Source organism: Callithrix jacchus, chromosome 20 (genome assembly GCF_049354715.1).
Source record: "Callithrix jacchus isolate 240 chromosome 20, calJac240_pri, whole genome shotgun sequence".
In the NCBI taxonomy this organism is placed as follows: domain Eukaryota; kingdom Metazoa; phylum Chordata; class Mammalia; order Primates; family Cebidae; genus Callithrix; species Callithrix jacchus.
This window is the reverse complement of record NC_133521.1, coordinates 16,512,400-16,534,338: the sequence shown is the minus strand read 5'-3', so window position 1 is coordinate 16,534,338 and position 21,939 is coordinate 16,512,400. Positions and strand designations below refer to the sequence as shown.

The window sequence follows — 21,939 nt, the reverse complement described above, 5'->3', positions numbered from 1 at the left end:
AAAGACTCCAGATCTCCTAATGCTCTTCCTTGGAGGAAGGAGCAGTGTTTGATTTGGTCAAGAGGCCAAGAATAAAAGAGGATAAACACGAGCTGGCTGGAAATGAGGCTGGCTGAGGGCAATGCTTGGCCTGAAGACGCAGGGAGCAGGTGTCCAAGATTCACACTTGCGAAAACTACAACTCCCAGCGTGTTCCGCGGCCACCCCAGGCGTCATGTGATCCCTGCTCACGTGTCTCCGCAGCCGGCTCGGGAAAGAAGCCCCCAAGGTAAGTGGCCGGAGACGGGCTCTGGAGGGTGGAAGCGTTAGATCCCCGAGGATCCTAGAGCCTCTTAGCCCCCGCCACCGCGACGTAGCCCAGGCCCTTTCCCTGCAGGGCTCCGGATCCCGGCGTCCTTGCTTCACGCCCGCCCCTCTGTTGAGCCGGCTCTGCCGCGCCTTTGCCCAGCGGGTTTCCACCTAGTCCTAGGCCGGGATCCAGTCCCGGAACTCCTCCCCAGTTTACCACACAGTAGCCCACCCGCCTCGTTCCAGGCCTGGGAATCGCCCCGCTCCCCATCCCCGGCCTCCTGGCCCGGGTGTACCCTGGCCCATCTCACAATGCAACTCACCCTTTCTATTTCAGAGCTCCAACCCCAGACTGGACTGGGAGCACACTCCGGTTGGGATCTGAGGGGCCTACATCTCTGGCCTGAGCATGTAGGCATCAGGCTTCTAGTCTGGCTCTGCCAACTACCCACTGTGACCTTAGTCTAACCTCTCCCTCCTGGGCCTGCTTTCCTGTCTGATCTGAGGCTCCAGTCCGTGAGTAAGCGTGAGAGCTGTTCAGTTTCCTCCAGCTCTGCTGAAGCCAGCACAGACGTAGCCCAAACTCTTCCCTCTGCTGACAGCAAATTTTAGGCAGTCTTGAGAAAGAAGAAATTCGGGCCAGAGAGGGAAGTGAGGAGAATCAGATTCCAGACCTTTGGGGAGAAGGAGCAACCTTCTCTGGTGCAGCCCATCTGGGAGAAAGAGCAGGTAAGATGCAACAATGGGCCGAGTAATTTGCTAGTGAGCAGTGGGAATGCTGAGAGATCTTGGATAAATGCAGAGAGTGGTGGGACCACTCAGCTTCTGAGTTCCATGAGGACCCCAGCCTGAGTTCTCGTGTGGATGGCAGGAGAGGCTGGCAGAAGGTGCAGGACTTGGGCAGGGGTGCCCAAGGGAAACATTTTGGTTGGAGAGTCAAGAAGCCACAGCAAGCCTTGTGACCTTGGACAAGTCACTCTGTAGACCTCTGTGATGTGAGCAGAGGGAGGAGGTGGTCACAGCTCTGGCAGCACTCACTTTGCAGGGCTTTCTCTAGCTACACTAGAAGCCTGGGAGTCCCAAGACCCTGCCTTCACTGCTCACTGCTTTGATTTGCTGAGTTGCTGACTGGGTGACAGGATATGTAAGAGGAAGAAGCCCTGTGGCATCTGACAGATCTTTCTGGGTTTGGAGCCAGCAGAGGAATGTTTCCTCTGTTGCCGTGCCCCTTGGTTCCATGCTTGATGACAGATGTCTGAAAGCACATAAACTTTCCCCATTTCCCTCTCATGAGTGGATGGTCCCCAGCTTTGTTTGTCCATCATTAGAAGGAGCTGTGGGAAGTAACCCAAGGGGTCTTGTTAGCCATTCTAAACCCCAGTGGGCTGAAGGCATCAGAGAGGATGGCCCAGTGGTAAGGGCAGTCGTTATGGCTGAATCTGCTCAGTTCCCTTTTCTTCCCTCTGGGTTTATAAGCCAGGCCAGACGCTGTGGCTTATGCCTGTAATCCCAGAACTTTGGGAGGCCGTGGCAGCAGGATTGCTTGAGCCCAGGAGTTCAAGACCAGCCTGGGCAACATAGTGAGACCTCCTCATCTCTACAAAAAATTTAAAAAGTTGGCTGGCCGCAGTGGCTCACGCCTGTAATCTCAGCACTTTGAGAGGCTGAGGAGGGTGGATCATGAGGTAAGAAGTTCGAGACCAGCCTGGCCAAATGGCAAAACCTCATCTCTACTAAAAATACAAAAATTAGCCAGGTGTGGTGGAGGGCACCTGTAATCCCAGCTACTCAGGAGGCTGAGGCAAGAGAATCACTTGAACCCGGGAGGTGGAGGTTGCAGTGAGCCAAGATAGTGCCATTGCACTTCAGCCTAGGTGAGAAGAGCAAGTCTTGATAAAAAAAAAAAATTAAAAAGTTAGCTGGCTGTGGTAGCACACGCCTATAGTCCCAGGTACTTGGGAAGTTGAGGTGGGAGGATCACTTGAGCCCAGAATATTGAGGCTGCTGTGAGCTCTGAATGTGCCACTGTACTCCAGCCTGGGCAACAGAGTGAAACCCTATCTCTAAATAAAGATTAAACCAGGGAGGGATGAATGGAGACTAAAATGGAGTTTTGTATGAGTATGCTGGAATCAGGACTCAGGAATGAGGAGTCTGTAGGAGAAGGATTCTTTGGGTGGTACCCAGTTAATAGCAGCCTCTGGGGCAGACTGCCCTGGCTCCTCCCTGCCCCCTTAGTCCCTGCCCTTGTAATCTGGCCATCTTCCTGCTCTTCCTCCCATTAACTATTGTTACCTGGCCAGTAGCACCGGCTCTGATTTGGTTTGTTTGTTTTGAGATAAAGTCTCCCTCTGTTGCCCAGGCTGTAGTGCAGTGGTGTGATCACAGCTCACTGCAACCTCCATCTCCCAGGTTCAAGCACTTCTCCTGCCTCAGCCTCCTGAGTACCTGGATTACAGGCATGTACCACCACACCCAGCTAATTTTTAATTTTTAGTAGAGACAGGGTTTCACCATGTTGGCCAGGATGGTCTTGAACTCCTGACCTCAAATGATCCACCTGCCTCAGCTTCCCAAAGTGCTGGGATTACAGGCATCAGCCACCTTACCCAGCCAATTTTTGTATTTTTAGTAGAGATGGGGTTTCACCATGTTGGCCAGGCTGGTCTCAAACTCCTGACCTCAGGTGATCTGCCCACCTCGGCCTCCCAAAGTGCTAGAATTACAGGTGTGAGCCACCACACCTGGCCCCGGCTCTGGTTTTGATCAGTGTTCTGCTCTCTGCTTGCTTAGGGCCGGAGAGTCTCAGGCATGGTGATGATGGGCAACATGGAAGGGTCATCTGCAGAAATAACAGCAGCAGTGACCATTTATTGAGTGTTAAAACCTTACTGATATTAACACATGCCCCATAGGAACATATGATGTAAAGGCTTAGAGGGGTGAAGTGACTTGCCCAGCATCACGCAGATCAGCAATGGAGGAGTCAGCATTCTGACCTCAGAGCCTACTCAGAAACCCAGATTATAGCCCTGTCCAGGGCTGCTCTCAATCTAGGGATGCACTTGATTCTTTAGGACCATCTTTTCTCTGCAGGTCTCAGGATATAAGCTGAACCTTGAGAACACTGAAGGTCCTTTTTCAGGGCTGGGCTCCTCAGAGCCTTTCAAGATTCTTGGAAGAAAAAACTACATCTCAACTGTATACCCAGAGAGCAAAAAGAACCATTCAGGTGATAAGCCTGTTATCTGAGTTCAGCCATGCCCAAGGTACCATCTTGGACCCAAGAGTGGGGCACATACAAACAGATGGATGCCCTACAGTCAGACAAGCCTGGGTTTGAATCCCAGCTCCGCTATTGACCACTGTATGACTGAGGGGAGAGTGGTTATCCCCTCTGGGATCCAGCCTCTTCTTTGGTAAAATGTTGACTGTCATGTCTACTTTTTAAGAGTACGTTGAGGATTGAATGATAAAACATTCCATAGCCGCAGCAATAGTGGCTTATAGTAATAAACAGCACTGCATGTTTGACATTGGATCCTTGTAATGGAGAGCAAGCCTAGTGACCAGTGAGTTGCCAGCACAGGAGAGAGTACTGAGAAGAAACCAGCCTGAGTGGTGCTGGGGCCCTACAGGGACACTCATTGAGTGTCCCAGGAAATGGGGAAGAAATAGGACTGAAAAGGGTGGCTGGCATTCCAGGCATGGGATAAATCATTGTTTTCTTGAATACACAAACATGACAGGCATGGGGTGGCTTGTCATGTGGTAGAAGTCACATGGGAGAAGAGTTGAGAATTAGCCTGAATTTTGAAGGGCCTCAAAAGCCACAGAATTTAGACCCCAGGCCACTGGGAGGCATGCTGGACTGTAATATGTTGAATCCCAGTTCTTGGTAAGGGGTCTTTTGGGGACCTTGTGGTGTGGAAACAGGCTGGGAAGCCAGACAGATCTTGATCCAAATCTTGCTGTGCAATTTGCTAATATATGACCCTGGGTGAGTGATGGAATTGCTTTGAACCTTTTGACCACAAGACCGTCATAATGCTTGAATGAGATAAGGTCTATCCATGACACACCTGCCCGATATGGGGCCTCTCACTAGTGCTGATATGTTAATACCCATTTTATGTTGACATCTAACTGACCCTGTGGGTCTGTATGCTTGAAGCAAGCCTGATTTGCACCTGGTCTGTTTCCCTGTACTCTGGCACCCAGTGCACTGTCTGCACACAGGCATACCTGGGTTTGGATCCTACCCATGTGATCTTGTGAAAGTTATTTCACCTTTTTGTTCCCCAGTTCCCCCATCTCAGGGTAACAGCAGTGCCTGCCTTTGTCCCATCTAGGTTGAGAAGAGTGCTGGGCTAACAGCTCCAAACAGGTGGTCATTGCTCGGCTGCCTGGGGCATGTGGTTATAAGGCAGAACCCACAGACCTTGCAGGAAGAGGGCTCTCGGGGCCATGGCCCAGGTCAGCATCAACAGTGACTACAGCGAGTGGGGCTTGAGCACAGATGCTGGGGAACGGGCCCGGCTGCTACAGAGTCCCTGTGTGGACACAGCCCCCAAGAATGAGTGGGAAGCCTCTCCTGGAGGTCCAGACAGAGGCACCACTTCCACACTTGGGGCCGTCTTCATCGTCGTCAACGCCTGCCTGGGCGCAGGGCTACTCAACTTCCCAGCAGCCTTCAGCACTGCAGGAGGCATGGCAGCAGGCATCACACTGCAGATGGTGAGTGCACTGGCCGGGAGGGCAGAGGTGCAGTTCAGATGGGCGCTTTGCCTCAAAAGGGAGGCTTTGGGTCAGGGATGGCCAGTAAGTGATACATGATACATGTACCGCTCTCCCCGACTCACATATGGCAGACATGACTAATCTATTCTGGTATTCTTTCCTCTGACCCAAATGAGGCTTCAAAAGCCTTGCTTACAATCAGAGAAATTTGAACATCAACTACCTATCTAATTTTTTAGGCATAACACTGATTTTGTTCCATTTAAAAAGAAGGCCTTTATCTTTTAGAACTACATACTGAAATGTTTACTGATGATATGATAGCTAGCTCGTATTGGCTTCAAAATAATTGCAGAGTGGGAGGGGAGGGAAATGATGAAACAAGTTGGCCATGCATTAATCATTTTTGAAGCTGAGTGACAGATACATGCCAATTCTTTATACCATTCTCTTTACTTTTTTTTTTTTTTTTTTTTTTTGAGACAGAGTCTTGCTTTGGCCAGGCTGGAGTGCAGTGGCCAAATCTTGGCTCACTGCAGTCTCTGCCAACCAGTTTCAAGCAATTCTGCTGCCTCAGCCTTCCAAGTAGCTGGCATTGCAGGTGCCCACTACCACGTCCAGCTAATTTTTGTATTTTTCATAGAGATGGGGTTTCACCATGTTGGCCAGGATGGTCTCAAACTCCTGACTTCAAGTGATTCTCCTGCCTCGGCCTCCCAAAGTGCTGGGATTACGGGCATAAGCCACTATGTCTGGTCTATTCTCTTTGCTTTTGTATGTTTACAATTTTTCACAGAACTTTTTGTTTTTTGGTTTTTTGGTTTTTTGTTTTGAGACAAAGTCTCACTCTGTCACCCAGGCTGGAGTGCAATGGCATGGTCTCAGCTCACTATAACCTCCACCTTCCAGGTTCAAGCAATTCTCCTGCCTCAGCCTCCCAAGTAGCTGGGACTACAGGCACATGCCACCACACCCGACTAATTTTTGTATTTTTAGTAGAGATGGGGTTTCACTATGTTGGCTAGGCTGGTCTCGAACTCCTGACCTCATGATCCCCCTGCCTCAGCCCCCGCAAAGTGCTGAGGTGTGATCCACCATGCCCAGCCAAAAATGTTTTGTTTTTAAAGAAAATCTCAACTCGGCATCCTCTAGCAGTCTCTTAAAATTTTCCTTGTGAGATTTGCCAAGCCCGGTTTGGGCACTAGCCCGGTTTGGGCACTTGCCCAGTCAACGCCAGGCAAGCCCAGGGTGCCCTCTGCTGCCAGGCCTTTTCCACAAGCTCTCATTCTGCCTCTGCCTGCAGGGCATGCTGGTTTTCATCATCAGTGGACTTGTCATCCTGGCCTACTGCTCCCAGGCCAGCAATGAGAGGACCTACCAGGAGGTGGTGTGGGCTGTGTGTGGCAAGCTGACAGGTGTGCTGTGTGAGGTGGCCATCGCTGTCTACACCTTTGGCACCTGCATCGCCTTCCTAATCATCATCGGGGACCAGCAGGACAAGAGTGAGCTTTTCCCTCAGTTCCTACCCCATCTCTTCTTATCTGCCTCAGGGATCCTGGGGTGGAGGGAAAAGGCACTGAACACCTCTCCAGAACTTACCTGGGCCCAGCATTCATCTGGGAATCCTCCCTCCAGGCAGAGGGAGGTCCTAGGGCCCAGCAGAGCAGGAGAGCCACATCCTATGGTGGCCTGGCCTGACATTTCCTCCTTCCTCCTTGTGCAGTTATAGCTGTGATGGCGAAAGAGCCGGAGGGGGCCAGCGGCCCTTGGTACACAGACCGCAAGTTCACCATCAGCCTCACTGCCTTCCTCTTCATCCTGCCCCTCTCCATCCCCAGGGAGATTGGCTTCCAGAAATATGCCAGGTTTGGAGGCCCCAGCCTGGGTCAGACAGAAGCTGTGATCCTGGGCAGCTGTAGACCCAAAGGCTACTGTGGAATGCTGCTCCTCCATGTCACCTCACCTTGGGGAGCAAGAGTAGGCAAGGCAGGGCGGACCAGAGCTTGCAGGCTTTCAGATGAGACTACCCTTTTCTGTCTCCATCACAGGAGACAGCAGCCTTTTGCATCCGTGAGAGATTCAATTCTAAGTGTCCTTTCAAAGAAGGGACAGGTGGTATCTGGGCATGTGAAGGCAGCCTCCTGAATTTTCCTGGGAGGAAGGGATTTGGGTCTTTGAGATTGTCAGCATGGCAGCATCTTACATGCAGCTTGGCATGAAGGGAGGAGACTGGCTTCCTGTCTCAGTATCTGGAAAGCTATGGGATTCTAGGCTTCCCAGTCTGTAAGTGAAGGGGCCATGCTCCGGTCTCTCCAAGGCTCCCATAAATGTTGACACACATGCGTTTGTGCTCTCAACCCTCATACCTCTGGCATCTTGTAGTTCTCAAAGGCCAGGCTCAGAGGATGGGCTGCCTGATTCAAGCCCCAGGTGTGCTTTGGTGCCCTGCTCTCTGCACCATTTCTGAGCCATGGAGCCGAACCAGCAATTCCTGATGGCCAGAGATGCTGACTGGGTCCCCTGTTGCCTGACCAGCTCCCTCCTAGCTGTGGCAGGTTTCTCTGAAACTTATTTCTCAGCCATTTCCTGAGTCTTTGCTTGGCATAGTCCCCAGTTTGTTCAGTGGACACTTGTGGTCACTAGAGCTGAGGGTGGATGTCCCTAGGCGTGGAATCAGATAAGAGGCAGCTAGGGATGAGGATACTTAGTCTCTCCTTCCCGGCAGCTTCCTGAGCGTCGTGGGTACCTGGTATGTCACAGCCATCGTTATCATCAAGTACATCTGGCCAGATAAAGAGATGACCCCAGGGGATATACTGACCAGGTGAGGGTGAGGGCCCTGGGAGACATGGGGAAGAAACCGCCACTTGGGCGCCAGCAGGTGCTAGGTCAGGAACCAGAAGGCCACACACGTGCTCTTCTCAAGGCTCCTGAGCTCATGGATGCTGACTGTTCATTGTAGGAAGAAGGAAAGGGCCCTGATCTCTTGTTAATGGAGGGAAGAGCAAGAATCAGAGACAAGAGGCACTTTGCCTCTGAGGGATGAGCCAGTGTGAGGCTGGGCCTTGGTTGTGAAGGAACCTGAGGGTGGAATTGCCCATTTTTCCAGCATGTGCTTATCTTTGAGGGTGAATTTATCATTTTAAAAAAAAAAGTTGGCTGGGCATGGTGGCTCATGCCTGTAATCCCAACACTTTGGGAGGCTGAGACAGGTGGATCACCTGAGGTCATGAGTTCAAGACCAGCCTGGCCAACATGGTGAAACCCCATCTTTTTTAAAAAAATTAAAATAACATAAATTTTTTTAAAAAGTTTCCTTTTTTTTTGAAAGGAGCAAACCAGTAAAGCAAAAGCCCTAGTCCAGGAGCCAGGAATTCTGGATTTTGGTCCCAGGGGGGCTTTTCTGAACGTCAGTTTACTGGCCTGGGACATGGAGATATCTCTTCTCCGTTTCCAGACTTCTGTGGGTCGAACATATAAAATGCCAGTTGCTGGAGACCATGGTGAGAGGAATGAAGAGTGAGGGCATGGGGTGGCTTGGTGGCTCTGAGGGGTCCCAGGCGGCAGCATCTTGTGTGTTTGTTCACAGCCCGGCTTCCTGGATGGCCGTGTTCAATGCCATGCCCACCATCTGCTTCGGATTTCAGGTGCCAGTGCCAGTTGCAAGGTCCCTGCTGTCCCCTTAGGTCACCCCACCCCGGGATGGAACCCAGGCAGGATGGAGAAAATCCTGTGGGGAAGGTTGGAACAGGGACCTCAGGACTTCTCCCTTGTCCCTGGGGTCTTTGTTCCCAAGGTACCTTCCTCTGGAAACTGGGGATGAGATCATTTCCCCACCATGACCATGCCCTTCACCTGGACAGTGCCACGTCAGCAGTGTGCCCGTCTTCAACAGCATGCAGCGGCCCGAAGTGAAGACCTGGGGTGGAGTGGTGACAGCTGCCATGGTCATAGCCCTGGCTGTCTACATGGGGACAGGTGAGTGCTTCCCTCCTAGGGCTGGGACTAGAGTGCTCTCACTTCCACAGGAATCCCTAGGTCCTGGGGCCCAGCTTTCCTGGGAACAGCTTTGTATTCCCAGCATGACTTGCATAGGCATTGGCTTGAACTTGGCCTGCCTGGGGCCTCCCCCATTCATCCATTCATTCACCAGTTCTAAGCTGGTGCCTAGGAAGTGCCAGGAACTGTTCTCAGCGTCAGGGATGCCATGGAGATAGATAGGCCTGGTCTTACCCTCATGGAATTGGCATTATTGTTGGAGGGACAGTCATGCAGGATTAACTAGGGAATCAGTAAGGAAGTCCAGTGGCCAGGTGTGGTGGCTCACGCCTGTAATCCAAGCACTTTGGAGGCCAAGGCAAGTGGGTCACCTGAGGTCAGGAGTTCAAGACCAGCCTGACCAACATGGTGAAACCCCATCTTTAAAAAATAAAATAAAAGAATTCCAAATGGTGGCAAGCATCCTGATGACAGTGAAATAGGGAAGGTGTGTTTTGTTTTGTTTTGTTCTATTTTGTTTTGTTTTGAGAAAAGATCTGACTCTGTTGCCCGGGCTGGAGTGCAGTGACATAATCATAGCTCACTGCAGCCTTAACCTCCCGAATTCAAGTGATCCTCCTGCCTCAGCCTCCAGAGTAGCTGGGACTACAGTCATGTGCCACATGCCCAGCTAATTTCTTTTATTTTTAGCAGAGACAGGGTCTTACTATATATTCCCCAGGCTGCCCTTGAATTCCTGGGTCCAAGCAATTCTCCTGCCTCAGCCTCCCAAAGTTCTGGGATTATAGGTATGAGCTACCAAACCCAGCTTAAAACAAGGAAGGCGTGAATGGGTCTGGGTGGGTAGCTTTGGGAGTGGTTCACAGAAGGTTCTTCTCAGAGGAGGCCCACATGATGAGAAAGAGCCAGAAGAGGAGGAGCTGGGGGAGAAGGGTTCTAGCGGAGGAACCACAAAACACAAAATCACTGAAGCAGGGCCAGGAAGAAGGTCTGCATGGCTGGAGTGGTGTGAGATGAGGGCAGATGACAGGCAGTGAGGCCAGACAGGCACTGGCAACCAGATCCTGTTGGGCCTTAAGGATGGCTGGGAGTCAGAGAGGAAGTGTTGTAAGCAGGGGAGTGGTTCAGGGAAAGATGGCTCTGGCTGCGGTGTGAAGAGTGGCTGGGATGAGGGAGCAAGTCTAGAAGAAGAGTCCCCTGCGGTTCTTTCCACAGATGGGTCATAGGAGCTGCCTGGGCCAGTACTGTTCTGGCCTCTGAATACACAGCCAGGAACAAGAGAGGCAGACAGCCAAATCCCTATTCTCCTGGGGCTCATGTTGTGGCTGGGGAGACAGACAGTAAGCCAGTTAAAAAAAAAAAAAAAAATGGCCAGGTGCGGTGGCTCATGCCTATAATCCCAGCACTACGGGAAGCCAAGGTGGGCAGATCACCTGGGGTCAGGAGTTGGAGACCAGCCTGGCTAACATGGAGAAACCCCATCTCTACTAAAAATACAAAAATTAGCTGGGTGTGGTGGCAGGTGCCTATAATCCCAGCTACTTGGGAGGCTGAGGCAGGAGAATCGCTTAAACCCAGGAGGCGGAGGTTATGCTGAGCTGATATTGCACCACTGCACTCCAGCCTGGGCAACAAGAGCAAAACCCCATCTCAAAAAAAAAAAAAGGCCGTGGCTCACACTTTGGGAGGCTGAAGTAGGAGGATTGCTTGAGCCCAGGAATTCAAGACCAAACTGGGCAACATAGCAAGACCCTGTCTCTACAAAAATTTAGCTGGGTGTGGTGGCATCTGCCTGTAGTCCTAGCTACCTGGAAGGCCGGGGTGGGAGGATCACTTGAGCCAAGGAGGTCAGGGCCACAGTTAGCCATGATCACAATACTGCACTCCAGTCTGGGTAACAGAGCAAGACTCTTGTCTTTAAAAAAAAAAAGGAAAGAAAAATAGGACCGGGCAATGTGAGTGCCTGGGGTGGGGTCATTGTGATGGACTGGGAGGAAGCATTCTCTGAGGAAGGACAGCTAAGCTGAGACCCGAATGATGACGAGATGGCAGCCTGAAGCTCGGCCAGGCAGAACAGTCAGTGTCAAGGCACCGAGGTGGGAATGCACTGGGCAAAATCAAGATCGGAAAGCTGGGGGCTGCAGGGCTTCCAGCGAGGGGGGATATGAGAAGTCAGGGAGGGAAGCATCTGACCAGAGGTCCGACTACAGCTCTCAGCCTCCCTCTAAGCATCCAGAGCTGCTGTAGCAGCCTCCCAGATGATGTTGCCCCTAGGAAGACACCTCACTGCCCTCCCAGGATTGCCTTGACCCAGCCCACCTGTCCCTGCCCACAGGCATCTGTGGCTTCCTGACCTTTGGAGCTGCTGTGGATCCTGACGTGCTCCTGTCCTACCCCTCTGAGGACATGGCTGTGGCCGTTGCCCGAGCCTTCATCATCCTGAGTGTGCTCACCTCCTACCCCATCCTGCACTTCTGTGGGCGGTAAGCCCCTCCCACTCCCCAGGGTACCTCCAAGCCCCTGTGAGCCCTTCCAATGTGGTCCTTTGGCCTCATGTTCCTCCTCTGAGGACATGGCTGTGGCCGTTGCCTGAGCCTTCATCATCCTGAGTGTGCTCACCTCCTACCCCATCCTGCACTTCTGTGGGCGGTAAGCCCCTCCCACTCCCCAGGGTACCTCCAAGCCCCTGTGAGCCCTTCCAATGTGGTCCTTTGGCCTCATGTTCCTCCTCTGAGGACATGGCTGTGGCCGTTGCCCGAGCCTTCATCATCCTGAGTGTGCTCACCTCCTACCCCATCCTGCACTTCAGTGGGCGGTAAGCCCCTCCCACTCCCCAGGCCGCCTCCAAGCCCCTGTGAGCCCTTCCAATGCGGTCCTTTGGCCTTGTGTGGACCACATCCTGTAGAAGGAGAAACTGAAGCATGTAGAAAAGAGTCGGTGCGGCCAGGCGTGGTAGCTCACGCCTGTAATACCAGCACTTTGGGAGGCTGAGGTGGGTGAATCACGAGGTTAGGAGTTAAAAACCAACCTGGCAAGATGGTGAAATCCCATCTCTACTAAAAATACAAAAATTAGCTGGTCATGGTGGCTAGCACCTGTAATCCCAACTACTCGGGAGGCTGAGGCAGAGAATTGCTTGAATCTGGGAGGCGGAGGTTTCAGTGAGTCAAGATTGCGCCACTGCACTCCAGCCTGGGTGACAAAGTGAGACTCTGTCTCAAAAAAAAAAAGAGTTGGCGCCTAGGATGGGCCCCTATGTATCCCAGGCCAGGTCTCAGAAGTCCCCTTTGTCCCAAGGTCACAAGCACATTCCATGAATCCTGTTAGAATCTATCCAGGGCATGGCGAGGTGGTTCATGCCTCTATTCCCAGGACTATGGGAGGCTGAGGCAGGAGGATCACTTGAACCCAGGAGTTCCAGACCACCTGGGCAACTTAGTAAGACCCCATCTCTACACAAAATAAAATAAATAGCCAGCTGTGGTGGCATGCACCTGTGGTCCCAGCTGCTCAGCCACTTCGGAGGTTGAGGCAGAAGGATGGCTGGAGCCCAGGAGTTCAAGGCTGCAGTGAGCTGAGGTTGCACCACTGCACTCCAGCCTGGGTGAGACAGCCAGACCCTGTCCCAAAAACAAACAAAAGAATCTCTATCCAGATCCTTTCCTGAGCTCTCACATGGACACCCAGCCCTTTGGAGACCCCAGACAAAGTACTAAGCTCTCCACCTTCACCATCTCCTCTAGTCCCCATGGTAAACAGAGTGCAGGCTTTCCCTGCAGGAATGGGACTTTCCCCACAGTCTACCCAGTTAGGGGTCTGGCCCCTGTGAGCTAGAGGTGGGGGCCTGCTAGCAGGGATACCTCTAAGCTCCTCTCCATGTGGGCAGGGCGGTGGTGGAAGGCCTGTGGCTGCGCTACCAGGGGGTGCCAGTGGAGGAGGACGTGGGGCGGGAGCGGCGGCGGCGAGTGCTGCAGACACTGGTCTGGTTCCTGCTCACCCTGCTGCTGGCGCTCTTCATTCCTGACATCGGCAAGGTGATCTCAGTCATTGGAGGCCTGGCCGCCTGCTTCATCTTCGTCTTCCCAGGTGCGGACCCCTGGCGCCCCATCTCACAGCCCCATGGCACAAACTCCCAGGGCCTCCCTAGCCTCAGCCCCCTACCTGCTCATAACACGCAGGAGAGAGTAACCACCAGCACTAATTGGTCCCCCACCTCGCCTCTGTGCTAACCCCTGTCCAAGCACTATCTCCTGGAAAGAAGGTATGGTTCTTATCTCCAATTTACTGATGGCACATGGGGCTCAGAAAGGGCCACAGACTTGCCTAGCACTTAACAAACTCAACTAGTAACAAACTTTTTCCATCCCATGCTGTCTGGGTCCAGAGTCTATTCTCTTAACCCTTCATTCAAGTGTCTGCTGCACCCTGACTATTAGGTGTCTAGCTGATTCAGCACATTACAGCCCAGAGGGTAGTGGGGTCTGGGAGTGGCACCCTGACACAGACATCAGGGTACGTGGGTTCCAGACACAGATCTACCACCAGATACCTGGAAAACTGTCCTGTCTGCCCAGTCCTGAGTTTCACCCTTACCCAGCTTATCTCTATCCAGGAAGCCACCTTCAAAGCCCCAGCTACTTTGCTTGGAGCAGGGGAATCAGATATTCTGGGAAGTGTACTAGGAAAACCCCTAGGGTTGGGCCACCACTGAGTCGCCATTCAGTGCTGTCCCTTTAGCTCTGAATCTAGCATGCTGCTAGTCTTGTCTAATGCAGGCTGTCATGGGAGGGCAGATGCCAGACCTCCCCAGGTGGATGTGGTGTGGGGGCAGAGGTGGAATCTCTGTAAGATGGGCCTTTCTCCATCTAGCACTGCTTCTTGGGAAAGTGGGAGGTTAGGAGGGAGGGAGCCCTCTCCCCTCACAAATGCTCAGGGCCACTTCTTCTCTTCTAGGGCTGTGCCTCATTCAAGCCAAACTCTCTGAGATGGAGGAGGTCAAACCAGCCAGGTAAAGCAGGGCCCAGCCCTTGGTCCTCTTAGGGAGGCACTGGATTGGAACGTGGCTTTGTGGGGGCCTTAAAATAGGCAAAAATCACAGGCTTGTGTACTGAGAAATCATTCGTTTTTGGGTTTTCTTTGTTTCTTTTTGTTTTGAGACGGAGTTTCGCTTTGTCACCCAGGCTGGAGTGCAGTGGCACGGTCTCAGCTCACTGCAACCTCCACCTCCCGGGTTCCAGTGATTCTCCTGCCTCAATCTCTGGAGTAGCTGGGATTACTGGCACCTGCCACCATGCCTGGCTAATTTTTGTATTTTTAGTAGAGACAGGGTTTCACCGTGTAGGCCAGGCTGGTCTCAAACTCCTGACCTTAGGTGATCCTCCCATCTCGGCCTCCCAAAGTGCTGGGATGACAGGCGTGAGCCACTGCACCCAGCTGGGTTGTTTTTTTTTTTGTTTGTTTGTTTTTTTGAGACGGAGTTTTGCTCTTGTTACCCAGGCTGGAGTGCAATGACGCGATCTCGGCTCACCGCAACCTCCGCCTCCTGGGTTCAGGCAATTCTCCTGCTTCGGCCTCCTGAGTAGCTGGGATTACAGGCACGCGCCACCATGCCCAGCTAATTTTTTGTATTTTTAGTAAAGACGGGGTTTCACCATGTTGACCAGGAGGGTCTTGATCTCTTGACCTCGGGATCCACCCGCCTCGGCCTCCCAAAGTGCTGGGATTACAGGCGTTAGCCACCACGCCCAGCCTGTTTTTTTAAAATACTTTAGAAGATTGGGTAGTGTGCTAGTTGTTAACAATTTAAACATTAATAAAGGGCTTAACAGAAAAAGATGGAAGTCCGTCTTCTCCCACAACCCCCTCACCCCAGCATCCCTTCTCCTGAGATAGCTCCATGTTACCAGTATGGTCTGTGTCCTTCTCAACCACTGTTGTACCTGTGTGCGTGTCTGTGTACACATAGCTATGCTGATTATACACAGATGCAGGGCTCTTGTTTTGTTTTATGAAAAATGGTTTCAGCCGGGTGCAGTGGCCCATGCCCATAATCCCAGTACTTTGGGAAGCCCAGGTGGGTGGATCACCTGAGGTCAGGAGTTCAAGACCACCCTGGCCAACATGGTGAAACCCTGTCTCTACTAAAAATACAAAAAATTAGGTGGGCATAGTGGTGGGCACCTGTATTCCAGTTACTTGGGAAGGTGAGGCAGGAGAATCACTTGAACCTGGGAGTTGGAAGTTGCAGCTGAAATCGCGCCATTGCACTCCAGCTTGGGAGACAAAAGCAAAACTCCGTCTCAAAAAAATGGTTTCAGGTTCAGGTTTAGCTTTCCTGTTCTGGTCCCTTTGTTCCGGTTTCCAGTCGGGTCTCCACCCCTTGCAGTTCCATACCACATTCAAACAGGTTTTCTTAAAGCTCTTACCCCACCTTTCTCAGCCTACACCCCCATTGCCTCAGACCCAGACCCGCCTCCCCAGCTCCTGTAATTTGTCCCACAGCCTCTGTAATGATCCCCTGCCCTTCAACAGGACCTGGCTCCTGGGCTTCTCTCAGCCCTTTCTGGCTATCAGCTCTTTCCAGCCTCCTCTTCCACATCCCTCCACTGACCAATGCCAGTCCATACCAATCTGCTTTTTCTGGGCTTAAAATCAGTATTGTATAGACTCAGTTAATTCTCTTGCCTTCCCAATGCTTGTTCTTTTTCCCTCTTGTCTAGGTGATGAGCTCAGAGAGTCCCCCACCCCCTGTCTAAGAGTAGAACAGTAGTTACTGATTGAAGTAACCCACATGCTTTTTTTTTTTTTTTTTTTTTTTGAGATGGAGTTTTGCTCTTTTTGCTCAGGCTAGAGTGCAATGGCGTGATCTCAGCTCACCAATTTCTACCTCCCAGGTTCAAGTGATTCTCCTCCCTCAGCTCCCGAGTAGCTGGAATTACAGGCACATGCCACCACATCCAGCTAATTTTGTTTTTTAGTTTTTGAGACAGAGCCTCTATCTGTCGCCCAGGTGGAGTCTTGCTCTGTCACCCAGGCTGGAGTGCAGTGGCAGGATTTCGGCTCACTGAAACCTCCACCTCCCAGGTTCAAGTGATTCTTCTGCCTCAGCCTCTCAAGCAGCTGGGACTACAGGCATATGCTGCCACACCTGGCTAATTTTTTATGTGTGTTTTTAGTAGAGACGGTGTTTCACGATATTGGTCAAGCTGCTTGTGAACTCCTGACTGGTTGTGATCCTCCCGCCTCAGCCTCCCCAGGTGCTGGGATTACAGGCGTGAGCCACCATGCCTGGCCTAATTTTGTATTTTTAGGAGAAATGGGGTTTCACTTTGTTTGCCAGGCTGGTCTTAAACTCCTGACCTCGCGATTTTTCTGCCTCAGCCTCCCAAAGTGCTGGGATTACAAATGTGAGCCACCGTGCCTGGCCAGTTTTTTTTTTAACTTATGGACAGCTTAAAGGCCAGGAAAAAAAAAAGATAGTTTTGATCTTCAAAGGCCATATATAAAAACAAGGACTGAGCTTCCCCTCAACACTGTTTCACTGTTCTTCTTCCCAAGACAGGGTCTCACTCTGTTACCTAGGCTGGTCTTGCACTCCTGAACGCAAGTGATCCTCCTGCCTCAGCCTCCCAAAGAGCTGGGATTACAAGCCTGAGCCCCTCTGTCTGGCCTGCCACTTGCTTTTTTTTACTTACCTGCATCAGTATTAGAATATCTGCAGCTTTTAAAAATATTTTATTTTATTTATTTATTTTTGAGGGGCCGGGCACAGTGGCTCACACCTATAGTCCCAGCACTTTGGGAGGCCAAGGAAGACGGATCACAGGGTCAGGAGATGGAGACCATCCTGGTCAACATGGTGAAACCCCATCTCTAAAAAACATAAAATATTTTTGAGATGGAGTCTTGCTCTGTCACCAGGCTGGACTACAGTGGCGCAGTCTCGGCTCACTGCAACCTCCACGTCCCAAGTTCAAGCAATTCTCCTGCCTCAGCCTCCTGAGTAGCTGGTGCTACAGGCATGTGCCACCATATCTGGCTAATTTTTTTATACTTTTGGTGGAGATGGGGTTTCACCATGTTGACCAGGCTGGTATCAAACTATTGACCTCAAGTGATCCACCTACCTCGGGCTCCCAAAGTGCTAGGATTTATATATGTGAGCCACTGCACCCAGCCTATTTTATTTTTTTAAAGAAGATTGAATGACAGTCTTAGGAGACAAAAAAATTAAAAATTAAAAAAATATTTTTGGCCAGGCACTGTGGTTCACACCTGTAATCCCAGCACTTTGGGAGGCCGAGGCAGGTGGATCACTTGAGGTCAGGAGTTCAAGATCAGCCTGACCAATATGGTGAAACCATGTCTCTACTAAAACTACAAAATTAGCCATGCATGGTGGTGCACGCCTACAATCCCAGCTACTTGAGAAGCTGAGGCAAGAGAATCACTTGAACTCAAGGGGCGGAGTTTGCAGTGAGCCAAGATTTGCCATTGCACTCCAGCCTGGGCAATGAGAGTGAAACTTTGTCTCTAAAACAACCTTTTTAGGCCGGGCGCAGTGGCTCAAGCCTGTAATCCCAGCACTTTGGGAGGCCGAGGTGGGTGGATTACGAGGTCAAGAGATTGAGACCATCCTGGTCAACATGGTGAAACCCCGTCTCTACTTTTTTAGTACAAAAAATTAGCTGGGCATGGTGGCGCGTGCCTGTAATCTCAGCTACTCAGGAGGCGGAGGCAGGAGAATTGCCTGAACCCAGGAGGCGGAGGTTGCGGTGAGCCGAGATCGTGCCATTGTACTCCAGCCTGGGTAACAAGCGTGAAAGTCCATCTCAAAAAAAAAAAAAAAAACTTTTTTAGAGACAGAGTCTGACTTTGTCTCTAGAGTGGAGTCTCTAGACTAGAGTCTCAGTCTAGAGTGCAGTGGTGCAGTCATAGCTCACCGCAGCCTCAACTCCTAGGCTCGAATGATCCTCTCACCTCAGGCTCGCAGCTAGTGGCAACTACAGGCATGCACCATTATACCCAGCTACTTATTTTATTTTTTGTAGAGACAGTCTTTTACCTTGTTGCGCAGGCCTGTCTTAAACTCCTTGGCCTCATGAGATACCTACATTCGAATCCTGGCATGATGTGACCAATCAGTTACTCCTATTAAATCTTGGTCTTCTTACCTGTGGACTAGGGACAATGTACCTGGCCCCATATACCTCTAAAGTGAAGTCTTTGGGAGTAGGAAGTGCTCTACCAACAGGAGAAGTGGGATAATTATGGTAATTAACAGTTTTATATTGAAGTCGGGATGACTGATCAGACCTCTCTCACCCTGTTCTACAGCTGGTGGGTGCTGGTCAGCTACGGAGTCCTCTTGGTCACCCTGGGAGCCTTCATCTTCGGCCAGACCACAACCAACGCCATCTTTATGGATCTGTTGTCATAACCGCTGCCTCCCAGGGAATATATGGCCTTTGCCATTGGTCCCAGGAACCCATTGCTTAGCGCTATGGGGCCATTCTTAGTCCACGATCATTCCAGCTGGTGGGATGACATTTGGACATCCTCTTGCAGGGACTGGGGCAAACTCAGGCCCCATACCTCTGAACAGCTCAACCCAGTCCCCTTTCTGCTCTCCAGTCCTGGCAGTGCCGTGGATGGTGGCAGGAAATTTCACGTCATAGAGGAACCTTCCTCCTCTCCTGGTTCTCAGCTTTTCCATTCCTGGAATCCATGGGTGAAGACAGTCAGTAGATCTCATAAGAAAGAATCCAGTCTGACTTCCCTCTGGAGAACACTATGAACAGAAGGCCACCGTCCTCCACAGAGCACCCTGTCCTGAGTAGGAGCTGTACTCATTACCCCAGGGTCAGTGGTAGCTTCCTCTGGAATCTGGCAATTTCCAAAGGTAGCACTGAAGTCATATAAATGCACAGTCAGGTAGATTCAGGCCTTGTCCACACCTTCCTGGGCCTCCCCGTCATGAACCTGTCAGCTTCTTTCCCATAGCTAATGGACATTTCCCAGGCCTGTCAGCCTCTTTCCCATAGTTAATGGACATTTCCCAGGCTTGTCAGCCTCTTTCCCATAGCTAATGGACATTTCCCAGGCCTGTCAGCCTGTTTCCAATAGCTAACTGAACATTTCCCAGGCCTTGTGGAGCCTCACCTGTCTCTTTCACCAAACCTGATGGTCCAGGCTGCGCATACCTCTCCTCCTCCATCCCCAGACATCAGCAGGTCTAATGTTTACAAACGGTGCCAGCCCAGCTCTGAAGCCAAGGGCCATCCCGTGCCATGGTGCTGTGAGTATTTCCTCTGTTCGCTTTCCCAATAAGGTCGGGGAGCGTCTGCTTTTTTTTCTGAGATGGGCCCTTCTTTTCAGAGGCTCCAGGGTTGGTGATGGAGAAGGCTGGGAATCCTCTGTGTGGGTTAGGCTGCTCAGAATCAGGGTGTACCTCTCTGACACCTTTTTCAGTGATGGTTTCGCTTCTCCCTGCTTCCTTCCACACCAACCCTAGCCTGACCACCCAGAGATGAAAAAAAAACGGCAGGGCCAGGCGCAGTGGCTCATGCCTGTAATCCCAACACTTTGGGAGGCCAAGGTGGGCAGATAACTTGAGGTCAGGAGTTCGAGACCAGCCTGGCCAACATGGCAAAACCCTGTCGTTACTAAAAATTAAAAAAATTAGCCGGGTGTGGTGGCGGGCACCTATAATCCCAGCTACTTGGGAGGCTGATATAGGAGAAACACTTGAACCCAGGAGGCAGAGGTTGTAATGAGCTGTGGTCACGCCACTGCACTCCAGCCTGGACAACAAGAGTGAAACTCCATCTCAAAAAAAAAAAAAGCCGGGCACGGTGGCTCACGCCTGTAATCCCAGCACTTTGGGAGGTCAAGGCGGGTGGATCACAAGGTCAAGAGATCAAGACCATCCTGGCCAACATGGTGAAACTAAAATACAAAAATTAGCTGGGCATGGTGGCGCATGCCTATAGTCCCAGCGACTTGGGAGGCTGAGGCAGGAGAATTGCTTGAACCCAGGAGGCAACATGCAGTGAGCCGAGATCACGCCACTGCACTCCATCCTAGCACCTGGCAACAGAGAAAGACCCTGTCTAAAAAACAAAAAAAAGGCAACTGGGTTGTCACTGATGGGCAACATTTGAGCCTGCCACACTGGCCTGGAAGTTTCCCTTCCGGTCTGGATCTTGTCTGCTCCTTCCTTCCCACTTACCCCATCACCTCTTCACCTCCCATCCCATTTCACTGTGTAGCTCAGTCTCTCCCATGCACATAATTAGGGGCAGCAGGGGCTCTCTCATCAGACTCCTCAGCAACACATGTCCATTAGGCCTGGCCTCAGCAGCCAGCCACATTGATAATCAGACTGTGTGATATTCAGGCAGTGTGTAGAGATATGCTATCTCCCCACCTCCCACCTCACACTACATTCCCGTTTTGACCACCTAGCCCCTCAGCTGCCCCCTCTCACTTTGGCCAATCCCAGGCACCAGTCAGGCTTCCTCCTACACCTAGAGCCCCTCGCCTTTCCTTGGCCCCTCTTCCCCAAAACCTCTGTACAGGGTATGAGAGGGAGTCCCTGCCCAGCCTCCCACCACTCAGGGCAGGCCCATCTAAGAAGCAGAAGCTGGTTGGAGGCTGGCGGGTTTCTATCCAGTCCCCAGATGGATAAGCAGCCTTTTTTCACATCCATTCCTGGTGCCTGATCTCTGCCCCCAGGGCCAGACCCAGTGTGCTGCTGTCTTCTATCAGCCTCCGGCACAGCCCCAAGCTCTGCCAGCACCTGCCCTGACAGGGCCAGGAGGACAGCCTGGTCAGCAGGGCTGCAGTCCTCCAGTGCTGTTTCAGGGGTTGGGGGATGTTAAGGGAGTCATTGCACAGAGATGGACCCGTCGGGAAAAGGAGCTGGAATCTGACCTCTTGGCCTCACCTCAGGAGCTCCCTCACATCCTCTCCCCACCCTCCCTGTCGGGGTTCTTCACTGTTCATTTTCTACTTGTGCGTCCTCGGGAAAGGGAAGATGGTTAATAAAAGGGATTTGTGCTGCTGAGCTGTGTCCAGTGTCTGGTCCTGGGGACAGAGTCCAGGCCACTGCCAGGAGGAAGAAGGGCTGAGGTGGGAGGTATAGATGGCACATCATCATCTCTGACCCCCATCTCAGGAATGGCACCGCCATGCTCCCTTTACCAAGCAGGAACCTGCAAGTGGCTCTTGCCACCCCTGCTTTCTTCCCCATTCTACCTGTCCTTCCCCAATGACTTAGGAACATATCACAGTCCCAGTCCCAGTCCTGTGACCTCTGCCTTGACTCAAGCCCTTGCTATGTCTTTCCTGCGCCTTTGTGGCCTCAGACTGTCACTCTGACTTCAAATCTTAGCAAGAGCTTCAAACTCCTGAGTATCCACTGCCATCTTTTCAAAGGCCTGTGTTGATCAGGTCCCAGGTGCCCTGGTTCTGGAGCCAGCAGTCGCTACACTCCATGCTGGCAAGAAAACCAGTGAAGGCCAGGTGCAGTGACTCACTCCTAGAATCCCAGCACATTGGGAGGCCGAGGTAGGAGGGTCACCTGAGGTCAGGAGTTCGAGACCATCCTGGCCAATGTGGTGAAACCCATCTCCACTAAAAATAGAAAAATAACCCAGGTGTGGTGGCACATGCCTGTAATCCCAGCCAGCACTTTGGGAGGCCAAAGCAGGAGGATCATGTGATCAGGCGTTCAAGACCAACCTGGCCAGTATGGTGAAACCCCATCTCAGAAAGAAAGAGAAAAGAACAGAACCAGCAAAACAGATTCCAGCACTGCTCCCAGCCTAATTTTGGGAAGACGGATGCTAAGCAAGCAGTGACACAAATATACACCTCCAAATTGTGGTAAGTGCCACGGAAGGAAAATAC

At 51.7% G+C, this 21,939-nt stretch overlaps 1 protein-coding gene across 6 annotated transcripts; it reads left to right on the top strand.

The window, feature by feature from the left end:
* The first annotated feature begins 233 nt into the window (after positions 1 to 233).
* Positions 234 to 21,094, top strand: SLC38A7 (solute carrier family 38 member 7). Of its 6 annotated transcripts, none has more exons than XM_008985969.5 (13): positions 234 to 268; positions 626 to 1,017; positions 3,385 to 3,520; positions 4,641 to 5,025; positions 6,332 to 6,530; positions 6,752 to 6,893; positions 7,754 to 7,852; positions 8,618 to 8,675; positions 8,892 to 9,006; positions 11,363 to 11,510; positions 12,914 to 13,113; positions 13,981 to 14,035; positions 18,364 to 21,094. In XM_008985969.5, the coding sequence occupies exons 4-13, from the start codon at positions 4,756 to 4,758 to the stop codon at positions 18,464 to 18,466; spliced, it is 1,389 nt and encodes a 462-aa protein (XP_008984217.1). In that variant the 5' UTR covers positions 234 to 268; positions 626 to 1,017; positions 3,385 to 3,520; positions 4,641 to 4,755; the 3' UTR covers positions 18,467 to 21,094. The 6 variants fall into 6 exon arrangements, 5 of the variants coding, with proteins under 5 accessions (XP_008984217.1, XP_008984218.1, XP_035137612.1 ...); XM_008985970.5 differs by having other exon boundaries at positions 3,385 to 3,557; XM_035281721.3 differs by having other exon boundaries at positions 3,385 to 3,707.
* Positions 21,095 to 21,939: the final 845 nt, after the last annotated feature.